Source organism: Silurus meridionalis, chromosome 3, assembly GCF_014805685.1.
Source record: "Silurus meridionalis isolate SWU-2019-XX chromosome 3, ASM1480568v1, whole genome shotgun sequence".
NCBI classification, from domain to species: Eukaryota; Metazoa; Chordata; class Actinopteri; order Siluriformes; family Siluridae; genus Silurus; species Silurus meridionalis.
The window spans coordinates 22,447,950-22,460,276 of NC_060886.1; the positions used below are offsets into that span (position 1 = coordinate 22,447,950).

At 38.2% G+C, this 12,327-nt stretch overlaps 1 protein-coding gene across 2 annotated transcripts; it reads left to right on the forward strand.

Annotated features, from left to right (window-relative positions):
- Nucleotides 1-273: 273 nt before the first annotated feature.
- On the forward strand, nucleotides 274-12,318 carry tgfbr2l (transforming growth factor beta receptor-like). 2 transcript variants are annotated; one of them, XM_046845752.1, is made up of 7 exons: nucleotides 274-566; nucleotides 4,098-4,248; nucleotides 5,447-5,649; nucleotides 5,768-6,609; nucleotides 7,734-7,875; nucleotides 8,153-8,280; nucleotides 10,583-12,318. In XM_046845752.1, exons 1-7 carry the CDS (start codon nucleotides 284-286, stop codon nucleotides 10,868-10,870), a joined length of 2,037 nt encoding a protein of 678 aa, XP_046701708.1. In that variant the 5' UTR covers nucleotides 274-283; the 3' UTR covers nucleotides 10,871-12,318. The 2 variants fall into 2 exon arrangements, with proteins under 2 accessions (XP_046701708.1, XP_046701709.1); XM_046845753.1 differs by having other exon boundaries at nucleotides 5,447-5,640.
- Nucleotides 12,319-12,327: the final 9 nt, after the last annotated feature.

The following is a 12,327-nucleotide window of genomic DNA, read 5'->3' on the forward strand; positions in this document are numbered from 1 at the left end:
CCATGTCACTATATATCATATAACACTATGCTTCATCGTGTGCTTTTTGACTTTTAAATCTGTAAGATATATTTATTTGTTCAGAAGAACCTGCCAGAGATGCCAGACATGTTAGAATGAGACACACTCCATAGAGCTATTATATCTGTCAGTAATCCTGTACAAGTCGAATTGCTTGGTATACCCTTGGTATAAAAGAGCATCTTAATCTGTGAAGCTGGTGTCTGTTGCTGATAAAGCTTATTAGTACCTTGATAGACTCTTGAACAGTCCACTGGTCTGCATGAATAAACTGCAGTTCCTGGGCGGGCCGCTTGCCACAGCTGGATTGAAAACATCTGGATCCGCCTCCGAGGCCAGAAAACTCGTCGATCCGAGCGGCTCAGCTCTTCCAGCGCACAGGACAGCTTCTAAAACCTCTCTCTATGCGAACTTTCCTTTGTCTCTGACAGCGAGGAAGGTGAAAGAAGAAGCTGACTCAAGATTGTGTCCGGGGCGAAAAAAACCCACTATGGAGCTCCGGGGCTGGAGATTCACGTCTTTCCTATGTGTCCTTCTGTCGCTCAGTGAGTAGAAAAGCAGAGTTTCTGCCAGTCATCTCCACTTTCTTTTGTACTCATATTATGTGCAGCCATCAACATACAAGCCGAGAGAAAAACTACATACTACTATACCAGAGTATAGATAACGGTGCCAAACATACTATTACATCATACATAAACACTGCAGTAATATGAACTTTTAGATAGACATAAGACTTGATTTGCATTTAGTTGGCTGTATATAATTAACATGGCGGCGTAGTATTTTGACACAGTACTATTTGGATGTGTTGATTAGAGTTACATACAGTGTGGACTATTTTTAAGCGTATTGGACTTCTCATAAAAATGAATAAAAAAAGAAACATGAAAACATTTGTTGATATGGTCAAGTTTGAGACTGAAGTGTGAGTACTTACTGAGAACAGTACTAACTAAAGATAGATATTATCTGTGCTGGATATCAAAAGCAATTTGTGAGAAGAATTTATGAATACATGATATGGTTTCCATCTATTCATTAGAAAGGCAGTCAGTTTTTAAGTTATGAGAAATGCTACCAAATCATAGACTCATAGTGTCATCAACTTTTCATGAGGGTTTAACCATATGTCATGATTTGATCTATGTGTTGTTTTATCAAACAGTGAAAAAATTATACACACAAACAAAAAAATAAAACATATATATCTTCGAAAAGGTTCTCAGATTTTTTTGGTATATTTTTTAGATTTGTGATTTATCATAAAACATAACAACATTCTTATGAAATAGAATGAAAATATTGCGTAAGAACATAATCATTTTCAGTCTTTCTACACTTCAATTCTCATTAACCAATTGAGTTTGTTGTACCAACCATGCACTCTAAATACTATTTAAGAACAGGATTGATTCTGTGCAGAAGAAAATAAATGTAATAAACAGAGCACACATACAGAGTCAATGCAAAATCCAAAGGAAATTTCTATCAAGAAATCTTTATTCAGGCTTAAAATTATCTTTGCTGTATAGAAGAAGGTTCCTTAAATGGATTGTATTTGAGGGAACAGTTTTGATTTTAACAGCCGTTCAAAGTCATTACAGTGCTGTTGAAGAGAACAAAATCATAATGTCTTCATTTATTCATCCAGCTTTCCAACTGTTGCTGAAAACAGTACCTAATGAAGATAAATTAGGTAATTATTAAGGAAGACAGAGGGCACATGTGATAAACTGGTGCCAACTCTAATGAATTTAAACAACACGCAGAGAGACAAAAGACAGAGCGAGTGTAATGTGACAGTCTTTTCTCAGTCCTGCCATCACCATTTCAAACAATGCTCAAATTGTCCTGGTTACAGCCAATAATAAGATGCTGACGGGCTCTAAGTCACCCTGGTCACAAAAGAACTGCAATGACAGAGATGAGGGTTGTAATATTTCTTTCTTTTGCATCCAAAAAGTGTCTTTCTGTTGTGGTAACTTTAAGGCAGAGAATCTAAGTGATCATAAGCAGGATAAACAGATATTTATTGTTTGGCATGAGATTATAGGTATTGAATTGGCAGTTGTAAGAACAGCCCCCAAAATTGATTGAATAATTCATTTTTCTCTCCTGATCTTGGAAGAGCTCGTCAGTTCACAAGTTCAAAAGTTGTTTCAAAATACATTGGATCATTTTTGGCTCCGGAGCTTCAGAGGAAATCTTGATGACATCTGTATATCATATGCATGTGACAGGGCCAACCGGTGATGTTTTGATTATGCTTTATTAATTTATTCGCAAAATGCTTTCAAGGCTATTCGAAAGTGAGATATCATGCCACACAGTGGCAGAATGTGATTACTGCACTTTAAGAAGAGTGCATTGGAGAAACGAAGCACAGTTTAGTGTGTTTCGTTCTCAAGCACACATCCTGTTCATCACAGAAGATAAGCATCAGGCTGTCCAGTTTGTTGAATCAGGTGCACTGCAGAAATTGTGCAATAATGAGAGTAAGGCTGTGAACCTAAATCTCTCCTAACGTTCAGTGTTTAACACATTATGGTGTGTGATCTTTTTGCAGATTGCAGTGTTGTTTGGCCTCTGTGTGAAGTAAAACCGATTGTAACACACCTATTGCCTTTAAAGAAGTGTCATTCTGCCATTCTGAATATTAATGCACAGCATTGGAGTGGGTTATGAACTATGGAATACGGAAGAAAAGTGGATCTGACTGTAAAGACATGTTACAACTACAGGCCAGCATCTCCAGGCCTCCAGTGAGCATGTGGCCCTTGGATTTCCCATAAGTACAGAGGGGTTGTTCTTCAAACTTGGCCAGAGTGAACACTTATGGCTTTAATTTATTTCTGGAGCAGTCAACTGCTGATTTTAATTACCTTATATTTTGGAAGTTTGGAGAGGGGGGCTTTTTTTTTTTTTTTTTTTTTTTGCTTAAATATTCTTAGTTATTGCTTTTTTCATTTCTCTCTCTCCCTCTCTTTCGTTCTCTATCGTTCTGTTTCGTTCTTTCTCACTCACTTGTATATTTTGATGGTTGGCATCAGTGAACATCTGGAAGCCTTTGCGAAATATCAGCACTGTTTCTTTTCATGTTTACTCAGTCCTATTAGATCACCACGCTCTCTGAGTGAAACAAGCTCACCCGTCATCTGGTTTCTATCAACAATTAATATTGTTGTGATGTGGCAGCATGAGGATAGCGGAAGGAAGATGCGTGGGAAGGAATGCTCCCCACACCCCGACATAACACAGGCACTCTGAACCCCTCCACCCTCAAAACACACATACACACATGCTGACAACTAAGCCAAACCTACACACAATATACAATGTATATCATCCAAATCCATCCATCTGTTGTGTCCAGATGGGGTTTAGCCTTCTTTAGTAAGGTTTTGGGTCTTTTTCATTCTGATTGCAACTGCTCACCTGTGGCCATTTTTATTGCCATAGTAATCTAATACATGTACTGTGAACCATTTAATAATCATGTATTCATTTCTTTTGATATTGACAGTACCTCTTATTGAATAATAAAATTTATATTTAGGACAATGTACACTGATTAATTCATTCAGTCCTTCAGTGACTGCATTATACTGGTTAGGGTTGTTGTGGATTAACCTCCTATCCACTGAAAACTGGGCATCAGGAACACAGCCTGCCTTGTAATACAGTTCAGCACTATTTCAGAGGCAGAATTTCAAAGTGATGGTTATCAGCAACTGTCAATGTAGATTTGGTAAATGGAATAGCAGCCTATTTCTCTAACAGCATGAAGAGGATCTTACACTCATTCATACAGAGCATTTTAAGCACTTTTAAATTCTTGTGCACTAATTCAGGTTACACGGTTTCATTCGGCTCAAAATATATTTCTATTGTTGCCTTATTGCCGTTAACCGCATTCTATTTTCTTGTGGTATATACATATATGATTATTTGTATAATCCCAGATGTCATAATTAATATATCTACAATATTGTAAAACAACAACAACAAAAATATATATCTGTAAAAACATTGTGTACTAACTTACTACTTTTATTTATGTGTGCAAATTTTAGTATTTCAGGCCAGTGCTTTCACTCACATATCGACTAACCTTTGTAAGTGGTGTGACCAGTCCAATCCCGTGTGTGAGGACAATATCTGCATGAGTAACTGCAACTTCAGCTCCTTCTGTACCTATACTGAGGAGGTCTGCGTGGCTATATGGTAAGTCTGGCCAATGCCACTTTTTATTTATAGAATGCAACGTCATTGAGCCAAGCCAGCACTGGGTTCCCAATGTGTTGGAGTGTGAGTGGGCCACAACTGGAGTTTTGAGATGCGGTTGAGTTCTCGGACATTGTGTATGATTCATGCCATTCCACCCCAGCCACAGCCCACAAGGCTGAATTCTGACTTTCTCTCTTACATCTAAGTTTGAATTCAAACTTGATGTTTTAAATCTTAAGATGGACCTAAGATAGTGTATTACAATTTCAATGTATATGAGGCTAATGTGTTTTCTTTATACATTGTGAGCTCAATATGACAACTTGTAGCTGAAGTATGCCTCTCTGGACCATTGCTAATGATAATAGACTTTTTCTTCTTTTTTTTTAGTTTTCTGCTAAAATAGTTCCGCCCAGCTTGGCACCCAGGGAGTGTTTCTGGGAAGTTTATAGGATTGACCTTTGATTGACCATGTAGTAGAATCTGGCTGTGTAGCGAGAGATAGCCAGCACTCAGGGGAGCACAGAAAAAACATGGCTTGAATAAAAGAGTCCGATAAAAACTCCTCACGAATACAGGATGAATAACAAACACATTTATAACCTTCAGAGAAGAGCTGACTTTGGCATGAAGTACAAAGAAAACTCCTGAGCAGGGATTCCCTGATCACTTGTTATTCATAATTTTTTTTGCTGTCAAAAAGCATTCCTAAGTTTAACACAAGGACGATTTGGATATTTTATATACATTAAAAGCCAGAATAACCTTGGATTCTCAAAAATTCAGCTGTGTAGCCTCTCTGTATGTTTGTTATGTGCTTGGTTTTCACAAAAAGAAGCTAAACCTATTTCAAAAATATGAACTTAACCCTGTTTATAATATATATATTATCATCAACAATAAAAAGTACACACACTCACTCACATCTTTAATAATGGAAAGTCATATTCTTTCTTTACCCAAATCCTTTCAGACACTTATTTGATTTTAGTTATATTTAATTACTTTTAACAGCAGTTCTACTTGAATTCCCAAATAAATACAATTATAATTTGAATTTGTGATTGTATGGACAATAGGATGATATTTTATGTATAGTATATATTCTAAACCAAGAAGCACATTGCATTCCGAAATATTCAGGTGTTGTCTAACAGCTCCTTTAGTAATGTCTGTATGTGCATGTTGTTCATAGGAAGAAGGAGAATGAGAGTCTGAGCGTGCAAACTCTATGCCACAATCCTCAACATGCACTGGAGAACATCGTGCTGCCTAACACCAGCTCCACAGAGTGTGCAATGACTTCAGTGCCCTCTGAGAACAGTATACTGTATCTCTGCAGCTGTATCAGGGAGCATGACTGCAATGACAGGCTCATCTTTGAGAAAGGTGCAAATGGTAATAAGAATAAGAATAAGGAGAATAATAGGCACTGTATCTTTCTCCCATAGACTTGCTTAACCATACAAAGTAAAAAAAAGAAAGGTGCTGACATTTTGTAAACTTTTCTTTCAAGGGTTCTCAAGGCTACAGAGTAAAGACGTGATTCCGGTAGTGGTGTTAAGCCTGGCTCCTCCACTCCTAGTGGCTGTGATTGCTACAATGGCATTCTACGTCTACCGCACACGACACCTCAGCAAACAACCCAAAGACTGGCCACCAAAGCGCACACATTACCAGTCACTAGACCCACCACAGGCGTGTGCTGGTGAAGTCAATGCCAGTGACTACCACGGCAAGCTTCTATCCCTTGGTGAAGATGCCAATTCAGACATATCCTCAAGCTGCGCCAATAGCCTAAACCACAACACTGAGCATCTACCTATCCAGCTGGAGGCCTTGGTTGGAAAAGGACGATTTGCTGAGGTCTGGCGAGCACGGCTGAACCACAGCGAATGTGGCCAGTATGAAACGGTTGCAGTAAAAATCTTCCCATCTGTGGAATATGCTTCCTGGCGCAACGAGAGGGCCATCTTCTCTGATCCCAACCTGAAACACGAGAACATTGTACAGTTTCTGACTGCAGAGCAGCGTGGAGGAACAGCTAGCAACCCTCAGCGGCAGTACTGGCTAATCATGGCCTACCATGCCCTGGGGAACCTGCAGGACTATCTAGTGAGCCATGTGCTGAGCTGGAGTCAGCTGTGTGCAATGGCATCCTCAGTGGCACGAGGCCTAGCGCATCTGCACAATGACACAACCCCATGTGGGACACCCAAGGTGCCCATCGCACACCGCGACTTGAAGAGCAGCAACATCGTGATGAAGACCAACAACGAGTGTGCTCTGTGTGATTTTGGTCTTGCGCTAAGACTGGACATCTCTCTCACAGTTGATGACTTCGCTAACAGCGGCCAGGTGAGGAGTATCATCATAGTCTTATGATAGCAATGTAGCGCAAATAGTTGAAAAAAGCTCATTTCCGAGCAAATTCATTAAATCAAACATTAGTGTGGAGTAGAAAAGTTAATATTGTTGCTGTTTCCTCTAGACTGATTTCATCATCCCTAATCCTTAGGACTGATTCAGGTCGTTCTGCTCTCTCAAAGATATATGATTGTATAGCAGGAGTTAAGCCAAATCAATATTAAACTTAGTTTCATTGGACTTAAAAAAAAATAAAAATAATAATACACTTAACGAAAGGTTTTGAACCTTATAATGCAACGAAACCGCTATGTAGTGCAGAGCAGCAGAGTCAGCAAAATGTCTAATCTGCATTGTGTTATTCATCAGCGTGCTGCAGTTTGCCACAAGATCATGGCTACATGACGTAAAACTGCACACAGAAAGCCACAGAAAATTAGATCAGCTCCATAAACTCTTCTAATGTATCACTGGGTGCTTTAATATGACTGGTTTTTAAAGGGAAAAAAAAGTTTAGATAATCCATCCAGCAATCTCTCCTAAACCACATTCGCTTTTAGATGTTTATCATCCAACTTAAAGGATTAAGAATTATGAAGAAGAAACACATTATTTATTTTAGAGCTCCTCAAATCAAATTACAAAAACCTTTACAGTCCGAATTATTGCCTTTCCACCAAAAGAGACAGATTTCTTTTTCTTTCTTTTCTCAGTTATACATTCAATCCATTACTTTACTTACAATGGAAAGAATTCCACAGAAATATTTTTATAAACTTGGTAACAAATAATCTACCCTGTATTTAAATTATTCATAATATGTATATATTTCACTTATACTTTATTTTACCATTTTGTTCTTGTTCCATTCACTCTGGCATTTATTTATATACCTTCAGGCTACTGATCTTTAATGGTTATTATGTTCAAATATGGAACTTTTCCAGGTCTTTGCTTTTATTTGTTTAATAGCTGATCTAGTCCTGAATAAAAAACATTTATTTTTCTGAGCAGGTATTATTAGAAGTAGGTTTTCTGTTTCTTAAATATAATAGAATAAATCTCGTGCCCTCCTGCAGCTGCCTTATGTAAACAAGTTGATCTTTACTTCTAAGGTTGGAACGGCTCGCTATATGGCCCCTGAGGTCCTAGAATCTAGAGTGAATTTAGAGGATTTGGAGTCCTTCAAACAGATGGATGTGTACTCCATGTCTCTGGTGCTGTGGGAAATCGCCTCTCGCTGTGATGCTATAGGAGGTAAGAGCCTGAAAGATCTTAATAAAATAACCCAGCAGGGCTGCACACTGTAGAGCAATTTATAAAACATGAATCAGTTTTTATTTGGATTCTGCTAAATAATATTACAAAAAACTATGGTGTAATAGACTTTTTGGTTGGAAAGGCAAACTCTTATAATGCAAACAAATTAGAAATGTCAATTATGTTACACAGTCCACTGGACTTAAAAAGTCTTAGAGAAATTCTTCTCCGACTGAGAGTGAAATCATTCAATCAATGAATATTGCTGTCTCAGAGGTGAAGAGCTACGAGCCTCCATTTGGTTCGAAGGTGTGTGATCAGCCGTGTGTGGACAGCATGAGGGATCTGGTACTGAGAGACAGAGGACGACCCGACATTCCACTCAGCTGGACAATACATACAGTATGTGCTACATAAAAATGTGACTAATAATAATGCATATGATACACATACAGTACCAGGCAAAGGTCTGGACACACCTTCTCCTTTTGTGTTTTTTTTCTTTTTTTCAACATTGTACATTAATAGTGAAGACATCCAAATTATGAAAGAACATATATTAAATTATGTGGCAAACAACAAAAAAAAGTGTTAATTAACCCAGAATATGTTATATTTTCGATTCTTCATGAGGTAGTCACCTAGAATGGTTTTCCAACCTTTTCCAATCTTGAGGAGTTCCCAGAGGTGTTGAGTGCGTGTTGGCTGCTTTTTTTCACTCTTTAGTCCAACTCATCTCCAACCATCTGAACTGTATTTGATAATGGAGGTCAGGTGATCTGATGCAGCACTCCATCACTCTTCTTCTTGAACAAATAGTTCTTACATAACCTAGAGATGTGTTTGGGGTGATTGTCTTGTTGGAAAACAAATGATGGTCCCACTAACTGCAAACCAGATGAGATGGCATGTCACTGCTAAATGCTGTGGTATCAATGCTAGTTAAGTCCTCAGTTTACCCTGTCACCAGCAAAGCACACCTCCTCCTTCATGCTTCACAGTGGGAACCACACATTCAGGAATCATCTGTTTACCGTCTCAAAGACATGGCAGGTAGAACCAAAATTTCTAATTTGGACTCATCAAACCAAAGGACAAGTTTTAACCGATGTAATGTCCATTTCTGTCTTTGGCACAAGCAGGTTTCTTCTGCTTCTTGTTCTTCTTCCATAATAGTGCTTTCTTTGCCTCGATTTGACCATAAAGGCCTGAATCAAGTAGCCTCTTTTGAACAATGGATGTTGGAAAACGCATTTATGTAATTCGGCGGTTTCTGAGGCTGGTAATTCTAATTACTTTGCAGCAGAGGTAACTCTTGGTCTTCCTTACAGGGACAAAATCATGAAAACTTACTTTCATTTCTTTAAGCAATGATGGACTGTCTTTTCTCTTTAATTAACTGAGTGTTTCTTGCCATAATATGGATTTGTACAGTGGCTGGAGCAGCACTAATGGGGGCTATCGACTCTGTACTTACCCTTTCCTCTGCACAAGACAACTGATGATCTAAAGCAAATTAAGAAGGCAAGAAATGTCAGAAATGAACAGAAGACACTGTGAACTTAAAAAGAAAAAAAAAAAATTCAGGTGACTACCTGAATGTTACAAGAGAATGCTATAGGTTTGCCAAGTTGTCATGAAAGATAAATGTAGCTACTTTAAACAATCAAAAATATAAAACATATTCTGGGTTTTTGTTTACTACATGATTCCACACATAGTTTTGAAATCTTCAGTAGTAATGTACAATGTTGAAAAGAATAAGAATAAAGGGGAAGGATGTTTTGACGGGTACTGTATGTATATTTATATTAGCACTGGTAGGTATAGAAAAATATATAGTGTTGATGTGACAGTTACTTGAAAGAAAAAGCAGCAAATCAAAGATATAAATTGGAATAATATTAAAACATTTACTTTTACATCTATACATGTATTGTTGCATTATAATGGTTTAAACTGACCTTGGAAGTGTATACATTATTTTTTCTTTTTTTACAACATTGTACAAACACTATGATCGAGTTACTTTGTGCTAAACTATAAGGTATAGGACATGAAATTTGGTATGAATTCAAAACAGAAAACTTTCACGAACTAAATTCAGTCATGAGCTAGAAGACTAACAGCAAGTCTGCACATAATGTGGGTTAGTCGTGGTGTCGTTACAAAATGGTGTGGAAATTCATATGAATTATTATTATTTTTATTGCACTTTTAACAATAGGTTTTGCCACAAAGTGACTTCAGAGTGAACTGGAGAATGAATTAGATTCCAATAAGTGAGCAGGAGGCAAAAGGGGGCGAGCAAAACCCTGCTGAGATGACATGAGAAAGAAACCATGAGAGAAACCAGACTCGAAAAAGGAACCCATGCTCTTCTGGTTGATGTTGTTAGTGGGACAATAAATTATTACTCTTGTGCAATTGTAAACAGTCCTAAGTGTGTTCAGGAGGAGCATTATAGCCTGTACGATTCCAGCAGCAGCACTCGGGTACAGATCTAGCGGGATTGATTGCATTTGATTGCAACGTTTGGTTGATATAAAGGCAGATGGATGAACTGGTAGAAGTGCAAACTAAAAATAAATTCTATATTCAATTCCTGGAAACCATACTATATTTGTTTAACTTGAATTCATCTTGCTTGCTGAGATTAGTGTTTTTTTTTCTAAAACAGTTTCTATGTGCTTGGTCATTACAGGGCATGCAGGTGCTAAGTGCCACTATTACAGAATGCTGGGACCACGACCCAGAGGCTCGTCTGACTGCTCACTGCGTGCTGGAGCGCTTTAACTCTTTGGCGCAGGAAGAACTGGAGACCAGCGCTGTCTTTGACCCCATCCCCACTTCCACTGTGCAGCAGGACTCCCCTCTCCCTTCTAATTGCACAGAGCATGATGGTGGCACAGCGCCCGCATGCCCATCCCAGACGCAAGCCGCAGCTGATGCTCAAGCCTCAACCTCCTTAAGGGCGCTGAGTGAAGTGTGACCACTCCTCCCCGGAGCCCTGCAAACCAGACTTGTTTTTGTAATATATATTGGTTCAATATGTGGAGCTGGTCTCCATCATCGGGTTCTTATTGTTTTTAAATATTACCTTTTTTTTTGTTTTTGGAATTAATGAACCTAATGCACCACTGATAAAAAGGACTTAAGGATGAGCAAGATAATATAAGCACTGGCTTCTGAGTTCATGATGTTCCCATAACCTCTTCACGCCCGTGCCAGAGTTATTTGCCCCCAGGCAGAGTCTATTTGAAGTACCTTTATAAGGAGCACTTTCAGGACTCGGCGTTTTGTTTGTTGAGCATATATAAAGTCGTGCTTTTGCTGTATGAGATTCCTGAGAGACACAGAGTCAACACATCATCAAGGAAAGCGTCCTTGCTGTGCTGGCAGTGTGCGTGCACCATTTCTACTGGCAAAAAAATGTTTTCCAAAAACTGTTTACCACACATCATTTTCTCATTTGAATTTTTCCATTGCCCTCCGACTCGCTTGCTTTTAACAACAATGTGGTCATCCCACGAGCTCGGCTTTGGGAGGGGTTTCAATTCGATTAACCACAAGCCCTGAACCAAACACACGCTTTAAAAGGCTCAACATACAAGCGAGCGGGAAGAACTTTTTTTTTTTCCCTCAGATGAAGGAAAATCAGAAAGCGTTTTATTGTTGCTCTAAATTGATCCGTACGCACAGGCCTGTCTTTATGGAAACAATTCATAGCTGCTTTGAAATCTGCTACAAACTTGAGGTTTAAGTTCCTTTTGGTTAGGATCATTGTTATATTGCACATTAATTACCGCTTGCCTGCTTCAGTTGACGATAGGAATATTGTTGAACCTCGCTTAAAGCGGTCACACTCATCTGCCAAGAAGTTATGGGAAGAGATTGAACCAAACTTTCATTATGAATTGAACTAATCAACAGGTACAATTTCTGGAAAGGAAAGAAATTAATATAACAAAAGGGGAAAAAAAATAATAAACTATTGATTTGGAAAGGGACAATTCCTGGGTCTGGGGACATAGAGTGTAATATTTTCCTAAAATAATGTGTGTGAAGTAAAATGACTGCTCTGGCTCTTTGGAACCAAAGCATAAACAAAAAAATATCTTTGAAGGACTCTGGAAAATGGATGGATGGAAAAGAGTAGAGTCTACACTAATTTAACACCATCTAATATAGTATGATACTCTCGAAATTTCTAAGCTATTTGTATACATAAAGATTTCAATAAGTATTCTGAAGAGATGGTGAATACCTGTGATATTACAGTATAATACAGATCATGCACTGATTAGAGTGACAGAATAAGGTTTGTGAAATGTTGAACCCAACAAAAGGACATGTTTATTGAGCCATTTTGTCCTTTCGTTACTGTGAACTGGTGTCACAATTGTATAGATCATATACTCATAAAGTGTTTATATATCATTGTGTCAT

Bases quoted from the DNA above. Each gene is read 5' to 3' on its own strand.
- tgfbr2l (XM_046845752.1), top strand. From the start codon at position 284: ATGAATAAACTGCAGTTCCTGGGCGGGCCGCTTGCCACAGCTGGATTG. The intron at 6,610-7,733 runs GTGAGGAGTATC...TTTACTTCTAAG, and splicing joins ACTTCGCTAACAGCGGCCAG to GTTGGAACGGCTCGCTATAT. The intron at 8,281-10,582 runs GTATGTGCTACA...TGGTCATTACAG, and splicing joins TCAGCTGGACAATACATACA to GGCATGCAGGTGCTAAGTGC.